At 49.5% G+C, this 15,065-nt stretch overlaps 1 protein-coding gene across 8 annotated transcripts in view; it reads right to left on the reverse strand.

The window, feature by feature from the left end:
* MACF1 (microtubule actin crosslinking factor 1) overlaps positions 1–15,065 on the reverse strand; it is a 1,825,008-nt gene that overhangs the window by 1,424,836 nt on the left and 385,107 nt on the right. For all 8 annotated transcript variants that reach the window (XM_069622429.1, XM_069622430.1, XM_069622431.1 and 5 more), the window contains 2 exons: positions 6,547–6,608; positions 5,579–5,668 (listed from right to left, as the gene is read on the reverse strand). In XM_069622429.1, the coding sequence (XP_069478530.1) occupies positions 5,579–5,668; positions 6,547–6,608 (152 nt within the window). The remainder of the gene's footprint in view (positions 1–5,578; positions 5,669–6,546; positions 6,609–15,065) is intronic.

Consider the following 15,065-nt stretch of genomic DNA (forward strand, 5'->3'; position numbering starts at 1 on the left):
TCTTCACTGATATGTTCCTTTGTAGTTTTCCTTTTTATGATCCTCGCCGCGCTGTTCTGAATTGTTGGGCACTTGGTGATGTGCTCCTTATTGCCCCCCAGCATGAGTGCATTGACCGTAGTCCAATCTGGAGAATATGGTTGCTCTTGCAATTGTAGAAGAGTTTTCCTCGCTCAGGTAAGGACAAATTGTCCTGAGGAGCCTGAGATGGTAGGAGCAGATCTTATTTAGTAGCAGGACCTGTGCGCCTCGCGCTCAAGAACGCTCCCATATAAATCCCTAGGGTTTTTACTTTGTTGACCACCTTTATTTGTGAGTCATTAATGACAAAGGATTCATATTGGTGATTAAGTTTGGCCTTAGCTTGGTTTGTACCGAAGACCATTAGCTCTGTCTTCTTGGCATTTAAGCACAGCCAATTATTGTTCATCCAATTCTCAATTGATTTGTAGAGTGCCTCCACATTGACACTGTCCTGGGAGTTATTTCCACTCAGTTCGACCGCCAGCTGGATGTCATCACCGTAGTTTGTGAAAAATGCTACGATTTGATCAAGGATCACACATAAATTGAAGAGCAGTGGTGATAGGCTTGCCCCTTGTGGTACTCCACAGCTGATGATCTCTTCAATGGAGAAATGATCCTCCCAGCGGACCTTAGATTTTCTGTGTGAGAGAAATTATGTTAGCCAACTGATTGCTTCTGTGGAGCAGTTTGCGCCCTTCTCAAGTGAGAGTTTGAGCTGATTGTGATCCAAGAGATCAAACGCTGCACTGAGATCGAGAAGTATAAGTAGCCCAGTGCTCCCTTTTTCCACTATGCTTAACATATGGGACTGTATGTCCAGTATTGCCGTTTCAGTGCTATGAGCTGCACGAATTCCGGACTGCTGGCTATGTAGGATCTCATTAGCTTCTACATATGTCTGCAATTGGGAGGTGGCGATCTCATCTAACACTCTGAGAAAGAAAATGCAATTTGTGATTGGTCTTACATTTCCTGGGTCCCTTTGATCAAACTCTGGTTTCTTTACCAAGGGTGTAATGGTAATTGGTTTGGTGTTATCCAGGACATGGCCGTCACAGAAGGAGGCATTCACGTCTTGGTGAGTAGAGTTGCAAAGATGTATGCATTTTCCAGAATGAGTTTAGGGGGAATTATGTTTTCGGCGCATGTGGTAGGTTTCATCGACTAAGATTCTTACCATTTCTTCTGTGGTGACTTTTTTGAAGTTAAAAGGTTCCCGATGGCTCGGAATCTCAACTTTCAAAGGGTCCATTTGGCCCAGTGACTCTTCTTGAGCCTTTCTTAGTAAGTCCTTGGCTTTTTTTATTTTTTCTGTAAAGGCTAATTGTATCTTGTCACAGTCTTCCTGAGACGGCGAGGAAAGGTGGGACTAGGGCTTAGGGCTTTGATTGTTCTGAGAATTTCAAACAGTTTACTAGTCGAGTTTTCTGCTGCCTTTATTTGTTCATTAAAGTAGGTTTTTTTGTGTTACATATGCATTTTCTGTAGGTTTTCTCACTTTATTTCCATCTTTCTTCGTTTAACTGAGATGGAATTTTTTGCCATCTGTCCTCTCTTCTTTTTCCTTTTTTCAGTGCAACTAGGGTGTGGTTGAACCATTTCTCGTGGTTATGGTTAGGTCTTACTGAGTTTTAGAGGTGCTTTTTGATCCACATTTGTTTGGCTTGTAGTAGGAAATTTGGAACCAGTTCATCACACGAGTCTTCCTCTTTAGAGTGCTTTAGTGCTTTCTCTATACATTTCTCAAGGTGCACCGCCTCTATTGTTTTGTAGTTCTCGTTACTGATTTTTTTTGGCTCATTCCCCTTGATGTTTTCTCATTGGGATTTTTATGGTCAATGAAAAAGTCACTGTGGAACGGCCGACCAAATACAAGGTTTGGGTATGAAGCAATTGGTCTCCACTTTATTGGTAATAACCCAATCCAGTTGATTACCATTTTCCATGGTGGGGTCCGAGTTCATAACCCTAAAGTCGATGTTGTTTAATATTTTCTCTAGGTAAATTGCCGCCTTATCGTTTGTATTCCCATACCATCTATTGAAATCTCCTAGTAACAATGTTACAGTATTAGTGCCTTTGAAGGTGTTTAATTGCTGGGCAATATCTTCATTAAACTCCGATATGAGAGAGGGAGGTCTGTATGATAGTATGATATTGATACAGCAATTGTCTGTGGGGGTGTGTTTAAGGTGAACTATTTCACAACCGGTGGTTGATGGGAACATATGGATGTGTCTCTGGCAATAATGGTGCCCCCCCCACCCCCTCCGGTGCCTGTATTCCCTGTCTTTATGATAGCTCACATAACTGTCTGGGACTGCGATGGAAAATGTTGGCCCTATCGGTTCCTGCAGCCATGTTTCAGTGGTACAAGCTATATCTATACCTTCATCTATTATTAAGTCATGCACATCTTGTGCAGGTTTAGTTAGTGATCGAGTATTTAGCAGGCAGACTTTAAGTTGTCCATTGCCTTCATTATTTACCCGTGTTTTTTTTTTACTCTGCCAGCCTTCTGCTTGCGATTTTTCTCGTGGTGACCATGCATCTTAGTAGAGCGTGTTGTTCTTGGGGGTCTAAGCTGTAAATCTTTCCCGTTCCTGATTTATCTCTTTCCATGGTCTGTAGTGCGAAATTACATGCCATTTCTATGCGGGCATGGCGTACAAGATCAAACCCCAGGGTATTGACGTATTTTTTTCCCATTCTTACAGAGATTTCAGTTGGAAGTGCCTATGAAGGAAAAGCCAAGGTCTGAGGCCTTGGGACGCCAAAGACCGGCTTGGTTTATGAAGCGCTGGCGCTGAAGCGCCTGACGTTTCGTTTAAGCTGGGAGTTCTGGGACTTGAAGTCCTTAAGGTGGAGTCACACACGGAAGGAGTCCAGAAATAGGACCTCTGCTGATGTGCTCCCAAATTGGATGTACCCTCACTTGTGCACTTAGATTATCATCAAATCTATCGTGTTGAACCAAAGCAAGCACACAGTCACTCTTACAATCCAAAATACAAATCACGAGTAATTCACAAGTTCAAAGTTGCTACTTGGAATTTTGCAACACACTGCTTTAAATATTCACAGCGTGTGTGCGCGGGTGGAATACAATAGTAAGTCTTTTCTTTCTTTAGTGGTCTAAGGGATAGATCTCACATTCCCTTTACCTCAAATTAGCAGAAACCTGCAGTCGTCCCCCACTACTTCAATACTCTGAGGGCATAGCTGAGCCATCGTCTGGAGAACTGCCACTGTGAGCGTTTACCTCTGGATCCTGGGTTATTCAAGATCCTTTACTCACTGGGGAGCTTGCCATAGCTGAGCCGTCTTCTGGAGAACTGCCACTGTGAGTGTTTACCTCTGGGGCCTGGGTTATTCAATGTCCTTTGCTTGCTGCGGTGCTTGGCATCACTAAGCCGTCTTCTGGAGAACTGCCACTGTGAGTGTTTACCTCTGGATCCTGGGTTATTCAAGATCCTTTACTCACTGGGGTGCTTGGCATAGTTGAGCCGTCTTCTGGAGAACTTCCACCGTGAGTGTTTACCTCTGGACCCTGGGTTATTCAAGATCCTTTACTCACTGGGGTGCTTGCCATAGTTGAGCCGTCTTCTGGAGAACTTCCACCGTGAGTGTTTACCTCTGGACCCTGGGTTATTCAAGAACCTTTACTCACTGGGGTGCTTGGCATAGTTGAGCAGTCTTCTGGAGAACTGCCACTGTGAGTGTTTACCTCTGGACCCTGGCTCATTCAAGATACTTACCCTTTGGGGTCCATGGATGAAGGATTCTCGAGGCCTCCTTCAACCACGTTTTGCCGCTGACTTACAGTGGCCCGGATCCTGCTGTGCTTCCAGAAGCTCCTCAAGAGGGTCTCTTCTGGCATCCCGAGATAGGTTGATGTCTCATCTGCACCCGTGCCAAGAACAGCGACTTACCTGACTTTTCTCCCCACACCTGCGACTGTGCCTGCAGATTATCCCTGCTTTCTTCCTCTGGGGAACTCCTAGAATTCCTACACATACACATGTTCTCTTGGTCCCTTTTTTGGCTCTGGGATTTTAGGGCAAAGAACTGTAATTTTAGCAAATACTCCTGAATTTTAAAGTCTTGTCATTAAACTCTTGTCTACTGTATATCTGCTGGTTATTAATGCATCTAGTGGAAAGGGAGTCTAAGGCTCCCTAGTCTAGACCTAGCCTTTGGTGCCCTCTAGGCTGGTGTCAAGGTTTTAACCTCTTCTCCCTCTATGTGCTGACTTTAGGGCCTAGCATGCATGTGTTACGTGCATGCTATTACTATGCACTAGAGGTCAAGGAATTCATGTGACTTTCTTCTATGTGGGGACTTGGTCTTGAAAATGACTATATGCGTGCATTATTCCACTTTTTCTAATGTGCCCTCTTCTTTTCACCACTTAAACCCGTGGTGTGGGTACCATCAGGTAGTGGGAAACAGAGTTTAGGAGCAGGCGGAGTCTTAGCTGACCATTACTGGATTTATACATATACTGTGTCATTACTAAATGTTATGTTTCACCCAAAACACCAATTTAACCTAATAGCGATTCAATGTGTGATTTTATAATGAAGTGTGTATTTTTCAGCATAACAATATTATGTATTATTTTACGATAACTGCAAGGATTAACCATACTTCAATACCGGACAGCTGCCCTCCCCAAGTTATGCCTGACTGCTCCGACACAGCTACCTATAAAGAGCGGCCTGGCTGCTCTTCCTTTTCTGTTGAAGCCCTGCCTTGCTTTAGGGAAGATGGTTCCACGTCCCTCACCAGAAGGCTGTGGAAAAATATCCCCAACAGAGGGGAAGAGGTAAAGAGAAACAATGGGAAAAAGGAAAAGAGCAACCGTGGGACAATAGAAAAGATCAACCATGGGAAAATAGAAAAGAGCAACCGTGGGAACCTAGAAAAGAGCAACCGTGGGAACCTAGAAAAGAGCAACCGTGGGAACCTAGAAAAGAGAAACCGTGGGAACCTAGAAAAGAGAAACCGTGGGAACCTAGAAAAGAGAAACTGTGGGAACCTAGAAAAGAGCAACTGTGGGAACCTAGAAAAGAGAAACCGTGGGAACCTAGAAAAGAGAAACCGTGGGAACCTAGAAAAGAGAAATTGTAGGAAAATAGAAAAGAGAAACAGAGGGAAAATAGAAAAGAGAAACCGTGGGAAAATAGAAAAGAGACTGTGCGGAAGAGGAAAAGAAGGACCAAACGGAAATGAAAACAAACAGAAGTTAGAGGAGTCGTAAGACTGCAACAAGAGGTTGGCTATCACTCGGGAGAAAAAAGAAATCTGCAAAGAGAAGGTGAAAGTAAGCAGCAGAGAAGGAGGAAACCCCACTGGAGGAAGGAGATGGCAGCAGCAGAAAGGTGACTGTAAGGAAAGAAAGAGGCAGAGGAGGGCACTCGCAGGGAGAGACACTTCAGGGAGAGGAGATGAGCACACAATGAAACAGTAGGAGGTTGGAACTAGGAGACTGTTCATGAGAACAGTGCAATGACGGGAACACATGGGAGTCAGAGAAGTGCACACTTACCAGTTTCACACCAGACAGGACCTCAAGCAACGAGATCAGGTTATGGCCGTCACGGAGATCTTCATACAAATCATTGATGTGTTTCCGCACCTGGAGTAGAAAAAAAGAAAGAAGTGAGGTCATGAGAGGATGGGACAAGTAGGGGGACATGAGACAAAGGGGCGGTGAGAGCACGAGAGACAAAGGGGAAAGGGGTTGGCAGAGGCTCCCAAGAGAAAGGGGTGGCAGAGGGTCCCAAGAGAAAGGGGTGATGAAGGGCTCCCAAGAGAAAGGGGTGGCCAGGGGGCCCCCAGAGAAAGGGGTGGACAGGAAGGCCCAAGAGAAAGGGGTGGACAGGGGGGGAGGCAAGAGAAAGGGATACAGGTACACAGGGAAGAGATAGAAAGGGGCAGCAGGCACAAAGGATGGGGACAGGGGGGTGCAACAGGAAAGGGCAGCATTGCATGAGACGAAACAACATGCACTATCAACTTAGCCCAGGCACGCATGGCTTCCTGGCCAGTCTCAGCCCTAGCTGGTGAGACGTGCAAGAGGGAGGCCCCGCCACAGACAGTGCCTACCACTCACTGTACACGGAAGATGAGAGAGAGGAGGAAGTGGGGGGGCACCATCCCCAGCCCAACCCGAGGACTTGGCTCTTGACTCACTGACGCCAGAGATGGTGAGAAGCGAGAGCTTGTAAGAGGGCAAAGGGGAGAGAGAGCCTGCCCGAGACATTCCACCACTCGTCGTGGTGAGGGTGACACTCAGAGACATCCTGAGGTCTCATAACAGGACCGGTGACAGCTGAAGAGGTTGAGAACCAAGAGGGCTTGTGCAATAGAGGCTGAACACAAAAGAGTGTCTGCCAAGGTAAATGTACTCACTTCTGGTGTAAGACCCGAGTGGGAGCAGGAGAAGACTGAGCTCCTGGGCAGAACCTCTGGCCCACAACCTCTCGCCTCCATGCCCAGCCCGCAGAGACCTACCTTGATAAGATGCTTGTTGACCCATTTGGTGAAGGTTTTCTTCTGCACACGGTCCCTTTCATCTGCAGAGAGAGGGAGAGAGGGACAGACATTAAAGTATCTCTCTGGAACACGGGAGAGAATCGAGACATGCAACTTATATAATAGCACCTGCCCTCCCCCTTAACCCCCGCCGCCCACTGCACCATATTAGCCATGTACAGTTCAAGTCCTTGTGTGTCCTGCACAGACCTTCCCCCAGCATCGTCAACACACTTTTCCCATACTCCTGGGATGTGTGCATGGACAATGGCATCCAGCTATCAGAGAGCGGGGGTGAGGGGGGGGGGTGGATGAACAACTCACTCCCCCAAGTCCTGGTCCCCCTTTCACATACTCCTAGGACGTCTGTGCCCCCAGCACCTGGATGGCTCCTGGTGTCGGGGGCATGGACACCTCAAGAGAATGAATGATAGGGGGAGGCGGTTAGAGGCAAGGAGACCAGTAGTGGCTGTGCTGATTCACAGTGGCTTTTAGAGGAATTCGATCATCCCCGCAAAGTGGGTGTGCGTTCGCATGGTTTTAAACAAACTTAAAAATGAAATTGAATGGTGGTAGATCAACCTCCGTAAAATGTGTGGGGCTAATCTACCTACATTTTCCTACGCTCACCGCACAACAAACATAGACCCGTGTACTCTGGGAGGAGACAGCCTTCAGGCGTAGTCCCCACTATCATATTTAGTTGGGAGATGACAGCCAGGAATACAGCATGTCAGCTCAGAAGGGGGAGGGCCAAACCTTCCCCCTGCCATGGCCAGCCTAATTAACTTACAAAGCTTCCATGGATTCACCCTGTTGAGCCATGTACCTGGTGGCAGCATTCACATATTAATCAGTTTAATTTAAACAGACCCGCATGGGGCCTGGCTGCAGAGGCTAACAAAGGAGACAGGAAACCCCCAACACCCTTTCATATGGCCAGGTAAATGTCATGTCTGGGACTGCGTATTTACAGTTGTCATCCCTGCAGGAAGAACCAATTCAGAAGGAAGGAGTATGTGGTTTGATGGAGACAAAGTCTGGTCTCGCTGCAGCTTCAAGGGAGACCTGGCGCTTTAATCGGGAATCACAAAGTTCCATTACCAGAGAGATCCTTTGATCCACAACAGACAGGAAGATGGGCGGGACTTAGTATTACATGTTTTCACCCTTTTACATTTTCTGTTGCAAAGCACTCTGGTTATGAACTCACTCATACAGGAGATTGTTGGTGGGGACCCAGGATTGGTTCATTAAGGTAGGCTTAGCCTACACCAATCACTGTGGCCGATTTGGCTTTAATCTGACGATTTTGCAATGAATAACAAGAAGAACAAGAAGAACTCAGAATTGGACCCTGGCTGAAGGTACATTCTGCCGTACATCTTCCACCAGTAAAGGAAGGCCAGTACCTCCAAGGGGGAAGCAAGATCCCTCCACTAAACATCTCCCAGGGAACAGTGGGAGTTACTGAATCCAGAGGACCCTCCGAGCAGCTCCAGAACCGGTACCCAGCCAGCACACAGCATAACCTGCTAGGCTCTACAGCAAGATTCCTAGGTGGGAAGTACCCGAGAGTCTCCGAACCACATCAAGGACAAGGAAGCTGCATGCAACACTCTCCTCAACTTTGGGCCGTCCACCTTAAAGAACGACACAAGCCCAGTGAAGAAGTTAGGAGTGCATCGACGAGCATCTACCAATGTCTGCCTTAAAGGACATTTTCGAGCCAGTCGAGCTGCAACTGACTGCACCACTGTTATGTCACAGTGGTCAGAGCCGTCCGAGACGCATCTACCAGTGCTTCAGTACCACCAACTAACACTTAGATGATTCCTGACTCATATCCTCTGTGTAGAGCAGCCTACAGACGTCCCTCCAGCCTCGCTCGCCGAACTGCCTGCTGCCTTATACCCACAGCGGTCTCCCGTCTTGAACTCTGTCGCAGAAGCTGCAAAACATCCTGAAACCGCCTCAACCCTGTTGAGCACCAAGAACTCCTACAGCACATGGTAAATTGTGGTTTTGTCCCCCTGGTCACTCTCTGAAGGCCCCTAGTGACATTCTACGATTCATTGCTCCTTTGTGTTGAAACCAAGTAACCTTAAACTATTATGATTAATTACTTCACCGATGACCCTCCTGTCAGTATCCAGAATGCATCACTTTTCCTTCTTTGAAACTGTCTGTCCTCTGCATTTACAGGGTGGGTTGTATTTTGTAGTGTGCTAGAACTGTCTGTTGTCATAATAATAAAGTGGATTTTTTTATGCCACCTTGACTGGACAGTCGCTTTTATCATTGGGTAATAATTGTATTTTCACTGTGTTGCAACTAACCAATGATCCACAACCTTACGGAGATAAGCCTGCCGTTCCGTCCACGTTACCAACATTGGACACAAAGGTTTATTATTAGCTTGTGTTTCAGTCTGTTTGGATCCCTCCTGGTGTGCTAGAGGTGTGGGGCTGATTTATGGGCTTCGGAACCACTGGTGCCCCGGACGTGGATTCATCACAATACCCTCCCACTTTCTATACACGTTTCTTCTACTTATAATATTTTTTGTTCTCAACTCAAAGCTCATCATCTTCCCTCTGTATCTTCCTCATATTTGACTGCAAACTTTTATCATTATTTATTTTATTGTAGCTTATTTGTTTTTTATAAAGTGCTTTGTCAAAAGTGCCCAATAAAATAAATACAAGCATGCTTTAAAAAACACACTGGAATGAGCGCAAAGTTTGATGAAAAGGCCTGATAAAGCTAGCTCAAAGAGAACTCAAGAGGAAGTGTTTTGGGTGGGGTGAGGCAGGAAGTGGGTGGGAACTGTGAGGACTCTGGGTGTCCTCAATTCTTTCAGCAATATACCCTCCTCCCAGGTGGCCAGGCAAGGCAGTCGCTATCGGATCCTGTACCTGGGGGTGGATATGCAAGGGAGGGTCACCTGGGTGGAGGAGACTTGGGAGTGGGTCTGAGGCACCCCGAGATGAGACATGGTATCCCCCATTTCACTTACACCATGAGTCCAATGTCCCCCAAGCCTTTATAGGCTGGTGTCAGTCCCTTCCCTACTTTTCTTGCAAATCATTCCCTAAAACACACCAGTTAGGTACTGGGATGAGGAAGAGATGAACTAGGAACACACAGCTGCTCTTTATTGATACACACACATACAAACACCAGTTAGGTACCGGGACAAGGAAGGGACCAACTAGAGACACACATCCTCTCTTTATTGATAGACACACTTACAAACACCAGTTGGGTACTGGGATGAGGAAGAGACCAACTAGAGACACACAGCCTCTCTTTATTGAAACAAACACCAGTTAGGTACTGGGACGAGGAAGAGACCAACTAGAGACACACAGCCTTTCTTTATTGATACACACACATACAAACACAAGTTAGGTACTGGGACGGGGAAGAGACCAACTAGACACACAGCCTCTCTTTATTGAAACAAACACCAGTTAGGTACTGGGACAAGGAAGAGACCAACTAGAGACACACAGCCTCTCTTTATTGATACACACACATACAAACACCACTTAGGTACCAGAACGAGGAACAGACCAGCTAGAGACTCACAGCCTCTCTTTATTGATACACACACATACAAACACCAATTAGGTACTGGGACGAGGAAGAGACCAACTAGAGACACAGAGCCTCTCTTTATTGATAAACACACATACAAACACCAGTTAGGTACTGGGACAGGGCAGAGAACAACTAGAGACACACAGCCTCTCTTTATTGAAACAAACACGAGTTAGGTACTGGGACGAGGAAGAGACCATCTAGAGACACACAGCTTCTCTTTATCGATAGGCACACATACAAACACCAGCTTGGTACTGGGACGAGGACGAGGCAACCAAGAGTAACAGAGCACTCCCAAACCGGCAATGAACGGTCTAGTCTTTTTTCTGACCAATCAGCCTGGTGTGAGGTTTAAAAGCAGGAAGATTGAAGAATATGGAGTTAGCGGTACAAGCCGGTCGCAGGACTGCTGTGCAAGAGCAGACCTCTCCGGCAAGACGGCAGGCAGACAGAGTGCTTGAGGAACCACAGAAGATGCAGAGTGTATGCAGCGGGAAGCACGGCTAAGGGAAGCTGGATGACGGTGCCAGAGTACGGAAGAGGAACCAGCATGAGCAGGAGAAGCTGCCGAGTGAGGCCCACGCTGCGAGATATGCATCATTGGTGGAGCGAAGTCACAGAGAGCCACTGCAGAGACTACGCATTGAGCTGCACGAGAGAGAAAGATTGTTTGTGACAACAGGAAGCCTCACAGAACACCGTAAGCACTGACCGGTGAGCCATCCTAGAGAAGAGGACACAGATGGCAGGGGAGCATGCAAGACTTATAAGGTAGTGGATGAAATCTCTGATTTAAATTAAAGCATGTTTTTTTTATGAAAACAAGTATATGGAATACTGCTTTAAAGGAAAGCAAATACTTTGAATTTTGAATACTGATTTCAACGAAAGCAAGCGAGGTTGAATACCGTTATGAATGAAAGTTGCTTTGTGGAATGCCATGAGTCAAAGGGACTGTGCAGATTAAGAGAACACACATTGGCCAGAGCCATAAAGGACCTGTGCAAGCATTGGCCAGAGCCATAAAGGACCTGTGCAAGCATTGGCCAGAGCCATAAAGGACCTGTGCAAGCATTGGCCAGAGCCATAAAGGACCTGTGCAAGCATTGGCCAGAGCCATGAGAGTATGTGAAAGTTCAACAAGAGAATGGTGGCAAAACGAGCAATGCTAAAGCATTATAAGGAGTGGAACGAGAAATAGTCAATACGCCACTGAAGAGATGAGACCGTGGCAACGTGCCTATGAAGAAGAAGCAAGTAAGGTCTGTCGGTTGCGCGACCTGTGAAGGGTGGACCGTGAGGTCCAACAACTGCGCCTAGACCAAGTACATCCCTCTATGAAAAACCACTGAAAGCACCACACATAAGCCTGTGATTTATCCTAAAATAAAGCCACGTGTGATTTGAAAGCAAGGAGTTGAATTCTATGAGATTGGTTCAAGATCACCCAAGACAGAAGAGCTGGGAAGCATTCCCAGGAATTGTGTTGTATTGAAACTGTTGAAAGCCTCAACCGACCGTGGTCACATTAGACAACAAGAGAATAGAGAATAAATAGTACCAACCCAGTTCCACACCCGAGGAAAAGGTTCAGACACACCTATCGCTCCATGGTAGGAAATGGTAGGCACTCCATACAATACTCACTACGATAAAGCTGGATCTGCGCGCAGCACCACCACAGCGAGACGCCCACAAGGAACCAGCAACTACCCCGCCCACAGGGATACAGCCGGAACGGAACCAGAAGTACCTGACAACAAACCCGGCATCAGGATACAGACTCCACTAACCCAACCCTCGGCTTTCTGCATACTTAACCCACACAAAGTCACACAACCATTTCTCTCCCAGCAATCCGCACGCACTTTACCACACCACAGCAAAAACACATAAACAGCACCCATAGCACGCAAGGTCTCGCCTGATCCGATACTTGCACCAAAGCCCGGCACCTGGTGGATACCGAGCTGAAGCTGCCAACAGCACACCACCTCTCCCACTCTCCTACTCCCCTCCTCCCCTCCTCCCGACTAACCCTACCCGTCCTCCTTCCTGTTTACAGATCCGCCAGAGCGCCTGGGGACCAATTCCGTTGGTGACGGTGCGCTATATAAGTACCTTTAACATAACCCCCCCAGCACTGCCTGCTCCCTGCAGTCACACCTCCACCCCTCCATTCCCCAGCACTGCCTGCTGACCTGCAGTCACACCTCCACCCCTCCATTCCCCAGCACTGCCTGCTGACCTGCAGTCACACCTCCACCCCCCAGCACTGCCTGTAGGCACACCCCCACCCCTCCATTCCCCAGCACTGCCTGCTGACCTGCAGTCACACCTCCACCCCCCAGCACTGCCTGTAGGCACACCCCCACCCCTCCATTCCCCAGCACTGCCTGCTGACCTGCAGTCACACCTCCACCCCCCAGCACTGCCTGCAGTCACACCTCCACCCCTCCATTTCCCAGCACTGTCTGCTGACCTGCAGTCACACCTCCACCCCCCCAGCACTGCCTGCAGGCACACCTCCACCCCTCCATTCCCCAGCACTGCCTGCTGACCTGAAGTCACACCTCCACCCCCCCGCACTGCCTGTAGGCACACCCCCACCCCTCCATTCCCCAGCACTGCCTGCTGACCTGCAGTCACACCTCCACCCCCCAGCACTGCCTGCAGTCACACCTCCACCCCTCCATTTCCCAGCACTGCCTGCTGACCTGCAGTCACACCTCCACCCCCCAGCACTGCCTGCAGGCACACCTCCACCCCTCCATTCCCCAGCACTGCCTGCTGACCTGAAGTCACACCTCCACCCCCCCAGCACTGCCTGTAGGCACACCCCCACCCCTCCATTCCCCAGCACTGCCTGCTGACCTGAAGTCACACCTCCACCCCCCAGCACTGCCTGTAGGCACACCCCACCCCTCCATTCCCCAGCACTGCCTGCTGACCTGCAGTCACACCTCCACCCCCCAGCACTGCCTGCCGTCACACCTCCACCCCTCCATTTCCCAGCACTGCTGCTGGCCTGCAGTCACACCTCCACCCCCCAGCACTGCCTGCAGGCACACCTCCACCCCTCCATTCCCCAGCACTGCCTGCTGACCTGCAGTCACACCTCCACCCCCCAGCACTGCCTGCAGGCACACCTCCACCCCTCCATTCCCCAGCCGTGCCTGCTCCCAGTATTATCAAAGCTTCCATCCCTCCAGGGCCAAGCACTGTCTGCAGTCATGCAAGGCCCCACCCACTCACCTTAGAGAATACCCTGGAGCCATGTCATGATGTATACACAGGGCCCCACCCAATAACCACATTCAGCGAATCCCAGGCTGGGCCGCCCTCCCCTTCCTGATCTGCACATGGTTTCCTCGGCCCGCGCCAAACTACTGTGGCCCCCAGGGGACCCGGCTAAAAGGGGGCTCGGTAGCACCCTGCTAAAGGGGGGCTTCCAGGGCACTCTGCTAAAGGGGTCTTACAGTGTCCTCTGCTAAAGGGGGAGGGGCTCCAGGGCCCACTGCCTGTTGAACTGCAGTCACACCTCCACCCCCCAGCACTGCCTGCAGTCACACCTCCACCCCTCCATTCCCCAGCACTGCCTGCAGGACACCCCCACCCCTCCATTCCCCAGCACTGCCTGCAGGACACCCCCACCCCTCCATTCCCCAGCACTGCCTGCTGACCTGCAGTCACACCTCCACCCCCCAGCACTGCCTGCAGTCACCCCTCCTTTCCCCAGCACTGCCTGCAGGCACACCCCCACCCCTCCTTTCCCCGGCACAGGACTCTTCCTTACGCCTTTGCAATATGCGCTGCGTGACTAAAAACAATTCCTTTACACCGAGTCATTCTGCGCCTTCACTGATTTGGCAAATACATGTACACAGGCTCTGCACCGCTCCGCTCATGTACACGTCTGCGGCGACATCACTTCGAGGTCATGCCAATAGCAGTAGGCGCTACATAAATGTCAGATAAGATAAGCTAGACCCTGTGGGAGGTTAATCAAGACTGGCCAAGTGCCGAGGAATTGGGCACCAATGGAGCCCACGGGCACATGGGAATAATCAGGGGGGGGGGCAGGGCAGGGGAGCAGTTCCAACATGCAAGCGTGCGCCAGGCAGCCTTTGCAGTAAGGAGTGGGGCAGCCTGGCACCGCCTCCCCTGCTGACAGAGCACCCCTCCCAACCACCTACCAGGCCACAGGGGTGCCAGCAAGAATGGGGGAGCCGTCAGGTACAAGCTGTAGGACAGGAAGGTAGGACGAAGGCCAGAGCCAGGTGTCAATGGCCGTCAGCACCGGCCGGCCAGAGGGGCAGGAAGCGCCTGGAAGCAGACCTGCCTGCAGGCGTGGAAGGAAGAGCGAACAGAAGGAGGGAACGGGATGGGTGGTTATATTTGGTACTCCAAACAGAGGAGCCCCACCAAGACCCCCCCCCCCCCCCATCCCAACGGAAAGGCGAAGAGAGGAACAACAGGGCAGTGAACGGGGCCCACTAAGTCGTGGGAAGAAGTTGGCGGCACAGGCCATGTAGATGCCACTGGCCCGGTGCCCAAAAGATAACAGCTGTTTACCATTATGTGTTGTTTTGGAAAACTACATTTACCAAAAAGGGTTCGGATCATACTGTTGCAATAAAAACCACAGCCTTTTATTGCCAATCAAACGCCTACGCCTCCGGTCATCTCACTACAACCCCGGGAGGATAGCTCAGCGGCAACGCGCTCGCCCTGGAAGCAAGACAAGTTCGATCCCCGGGTCCGCGCTTAGAAACCTCGGGGTATTAAGCGCATTATAAATTACCTATGATATCATAAGCTAGGTGAGGGGTCAGCCGGCTCTGGGCTCCACAGATTGTGGCTATAGAGGGAAACTTCACCAGCGCTAG

Source organism: Ambystoma mexicanum, chromosome 11 (assembly GCF_040938575.1).
Source record: "Ambystoma mexicanum isolate Mex_15411 chromosome 11, UKY_AmexF1_1, whole genome shotgun sequence".
Lineage (NCBI taxonomy): Eukaryota > Metazoa > Chordata > Amphibia > Caudata > Ambystomatidae > Ambystoma > Ambystoma mexicanum.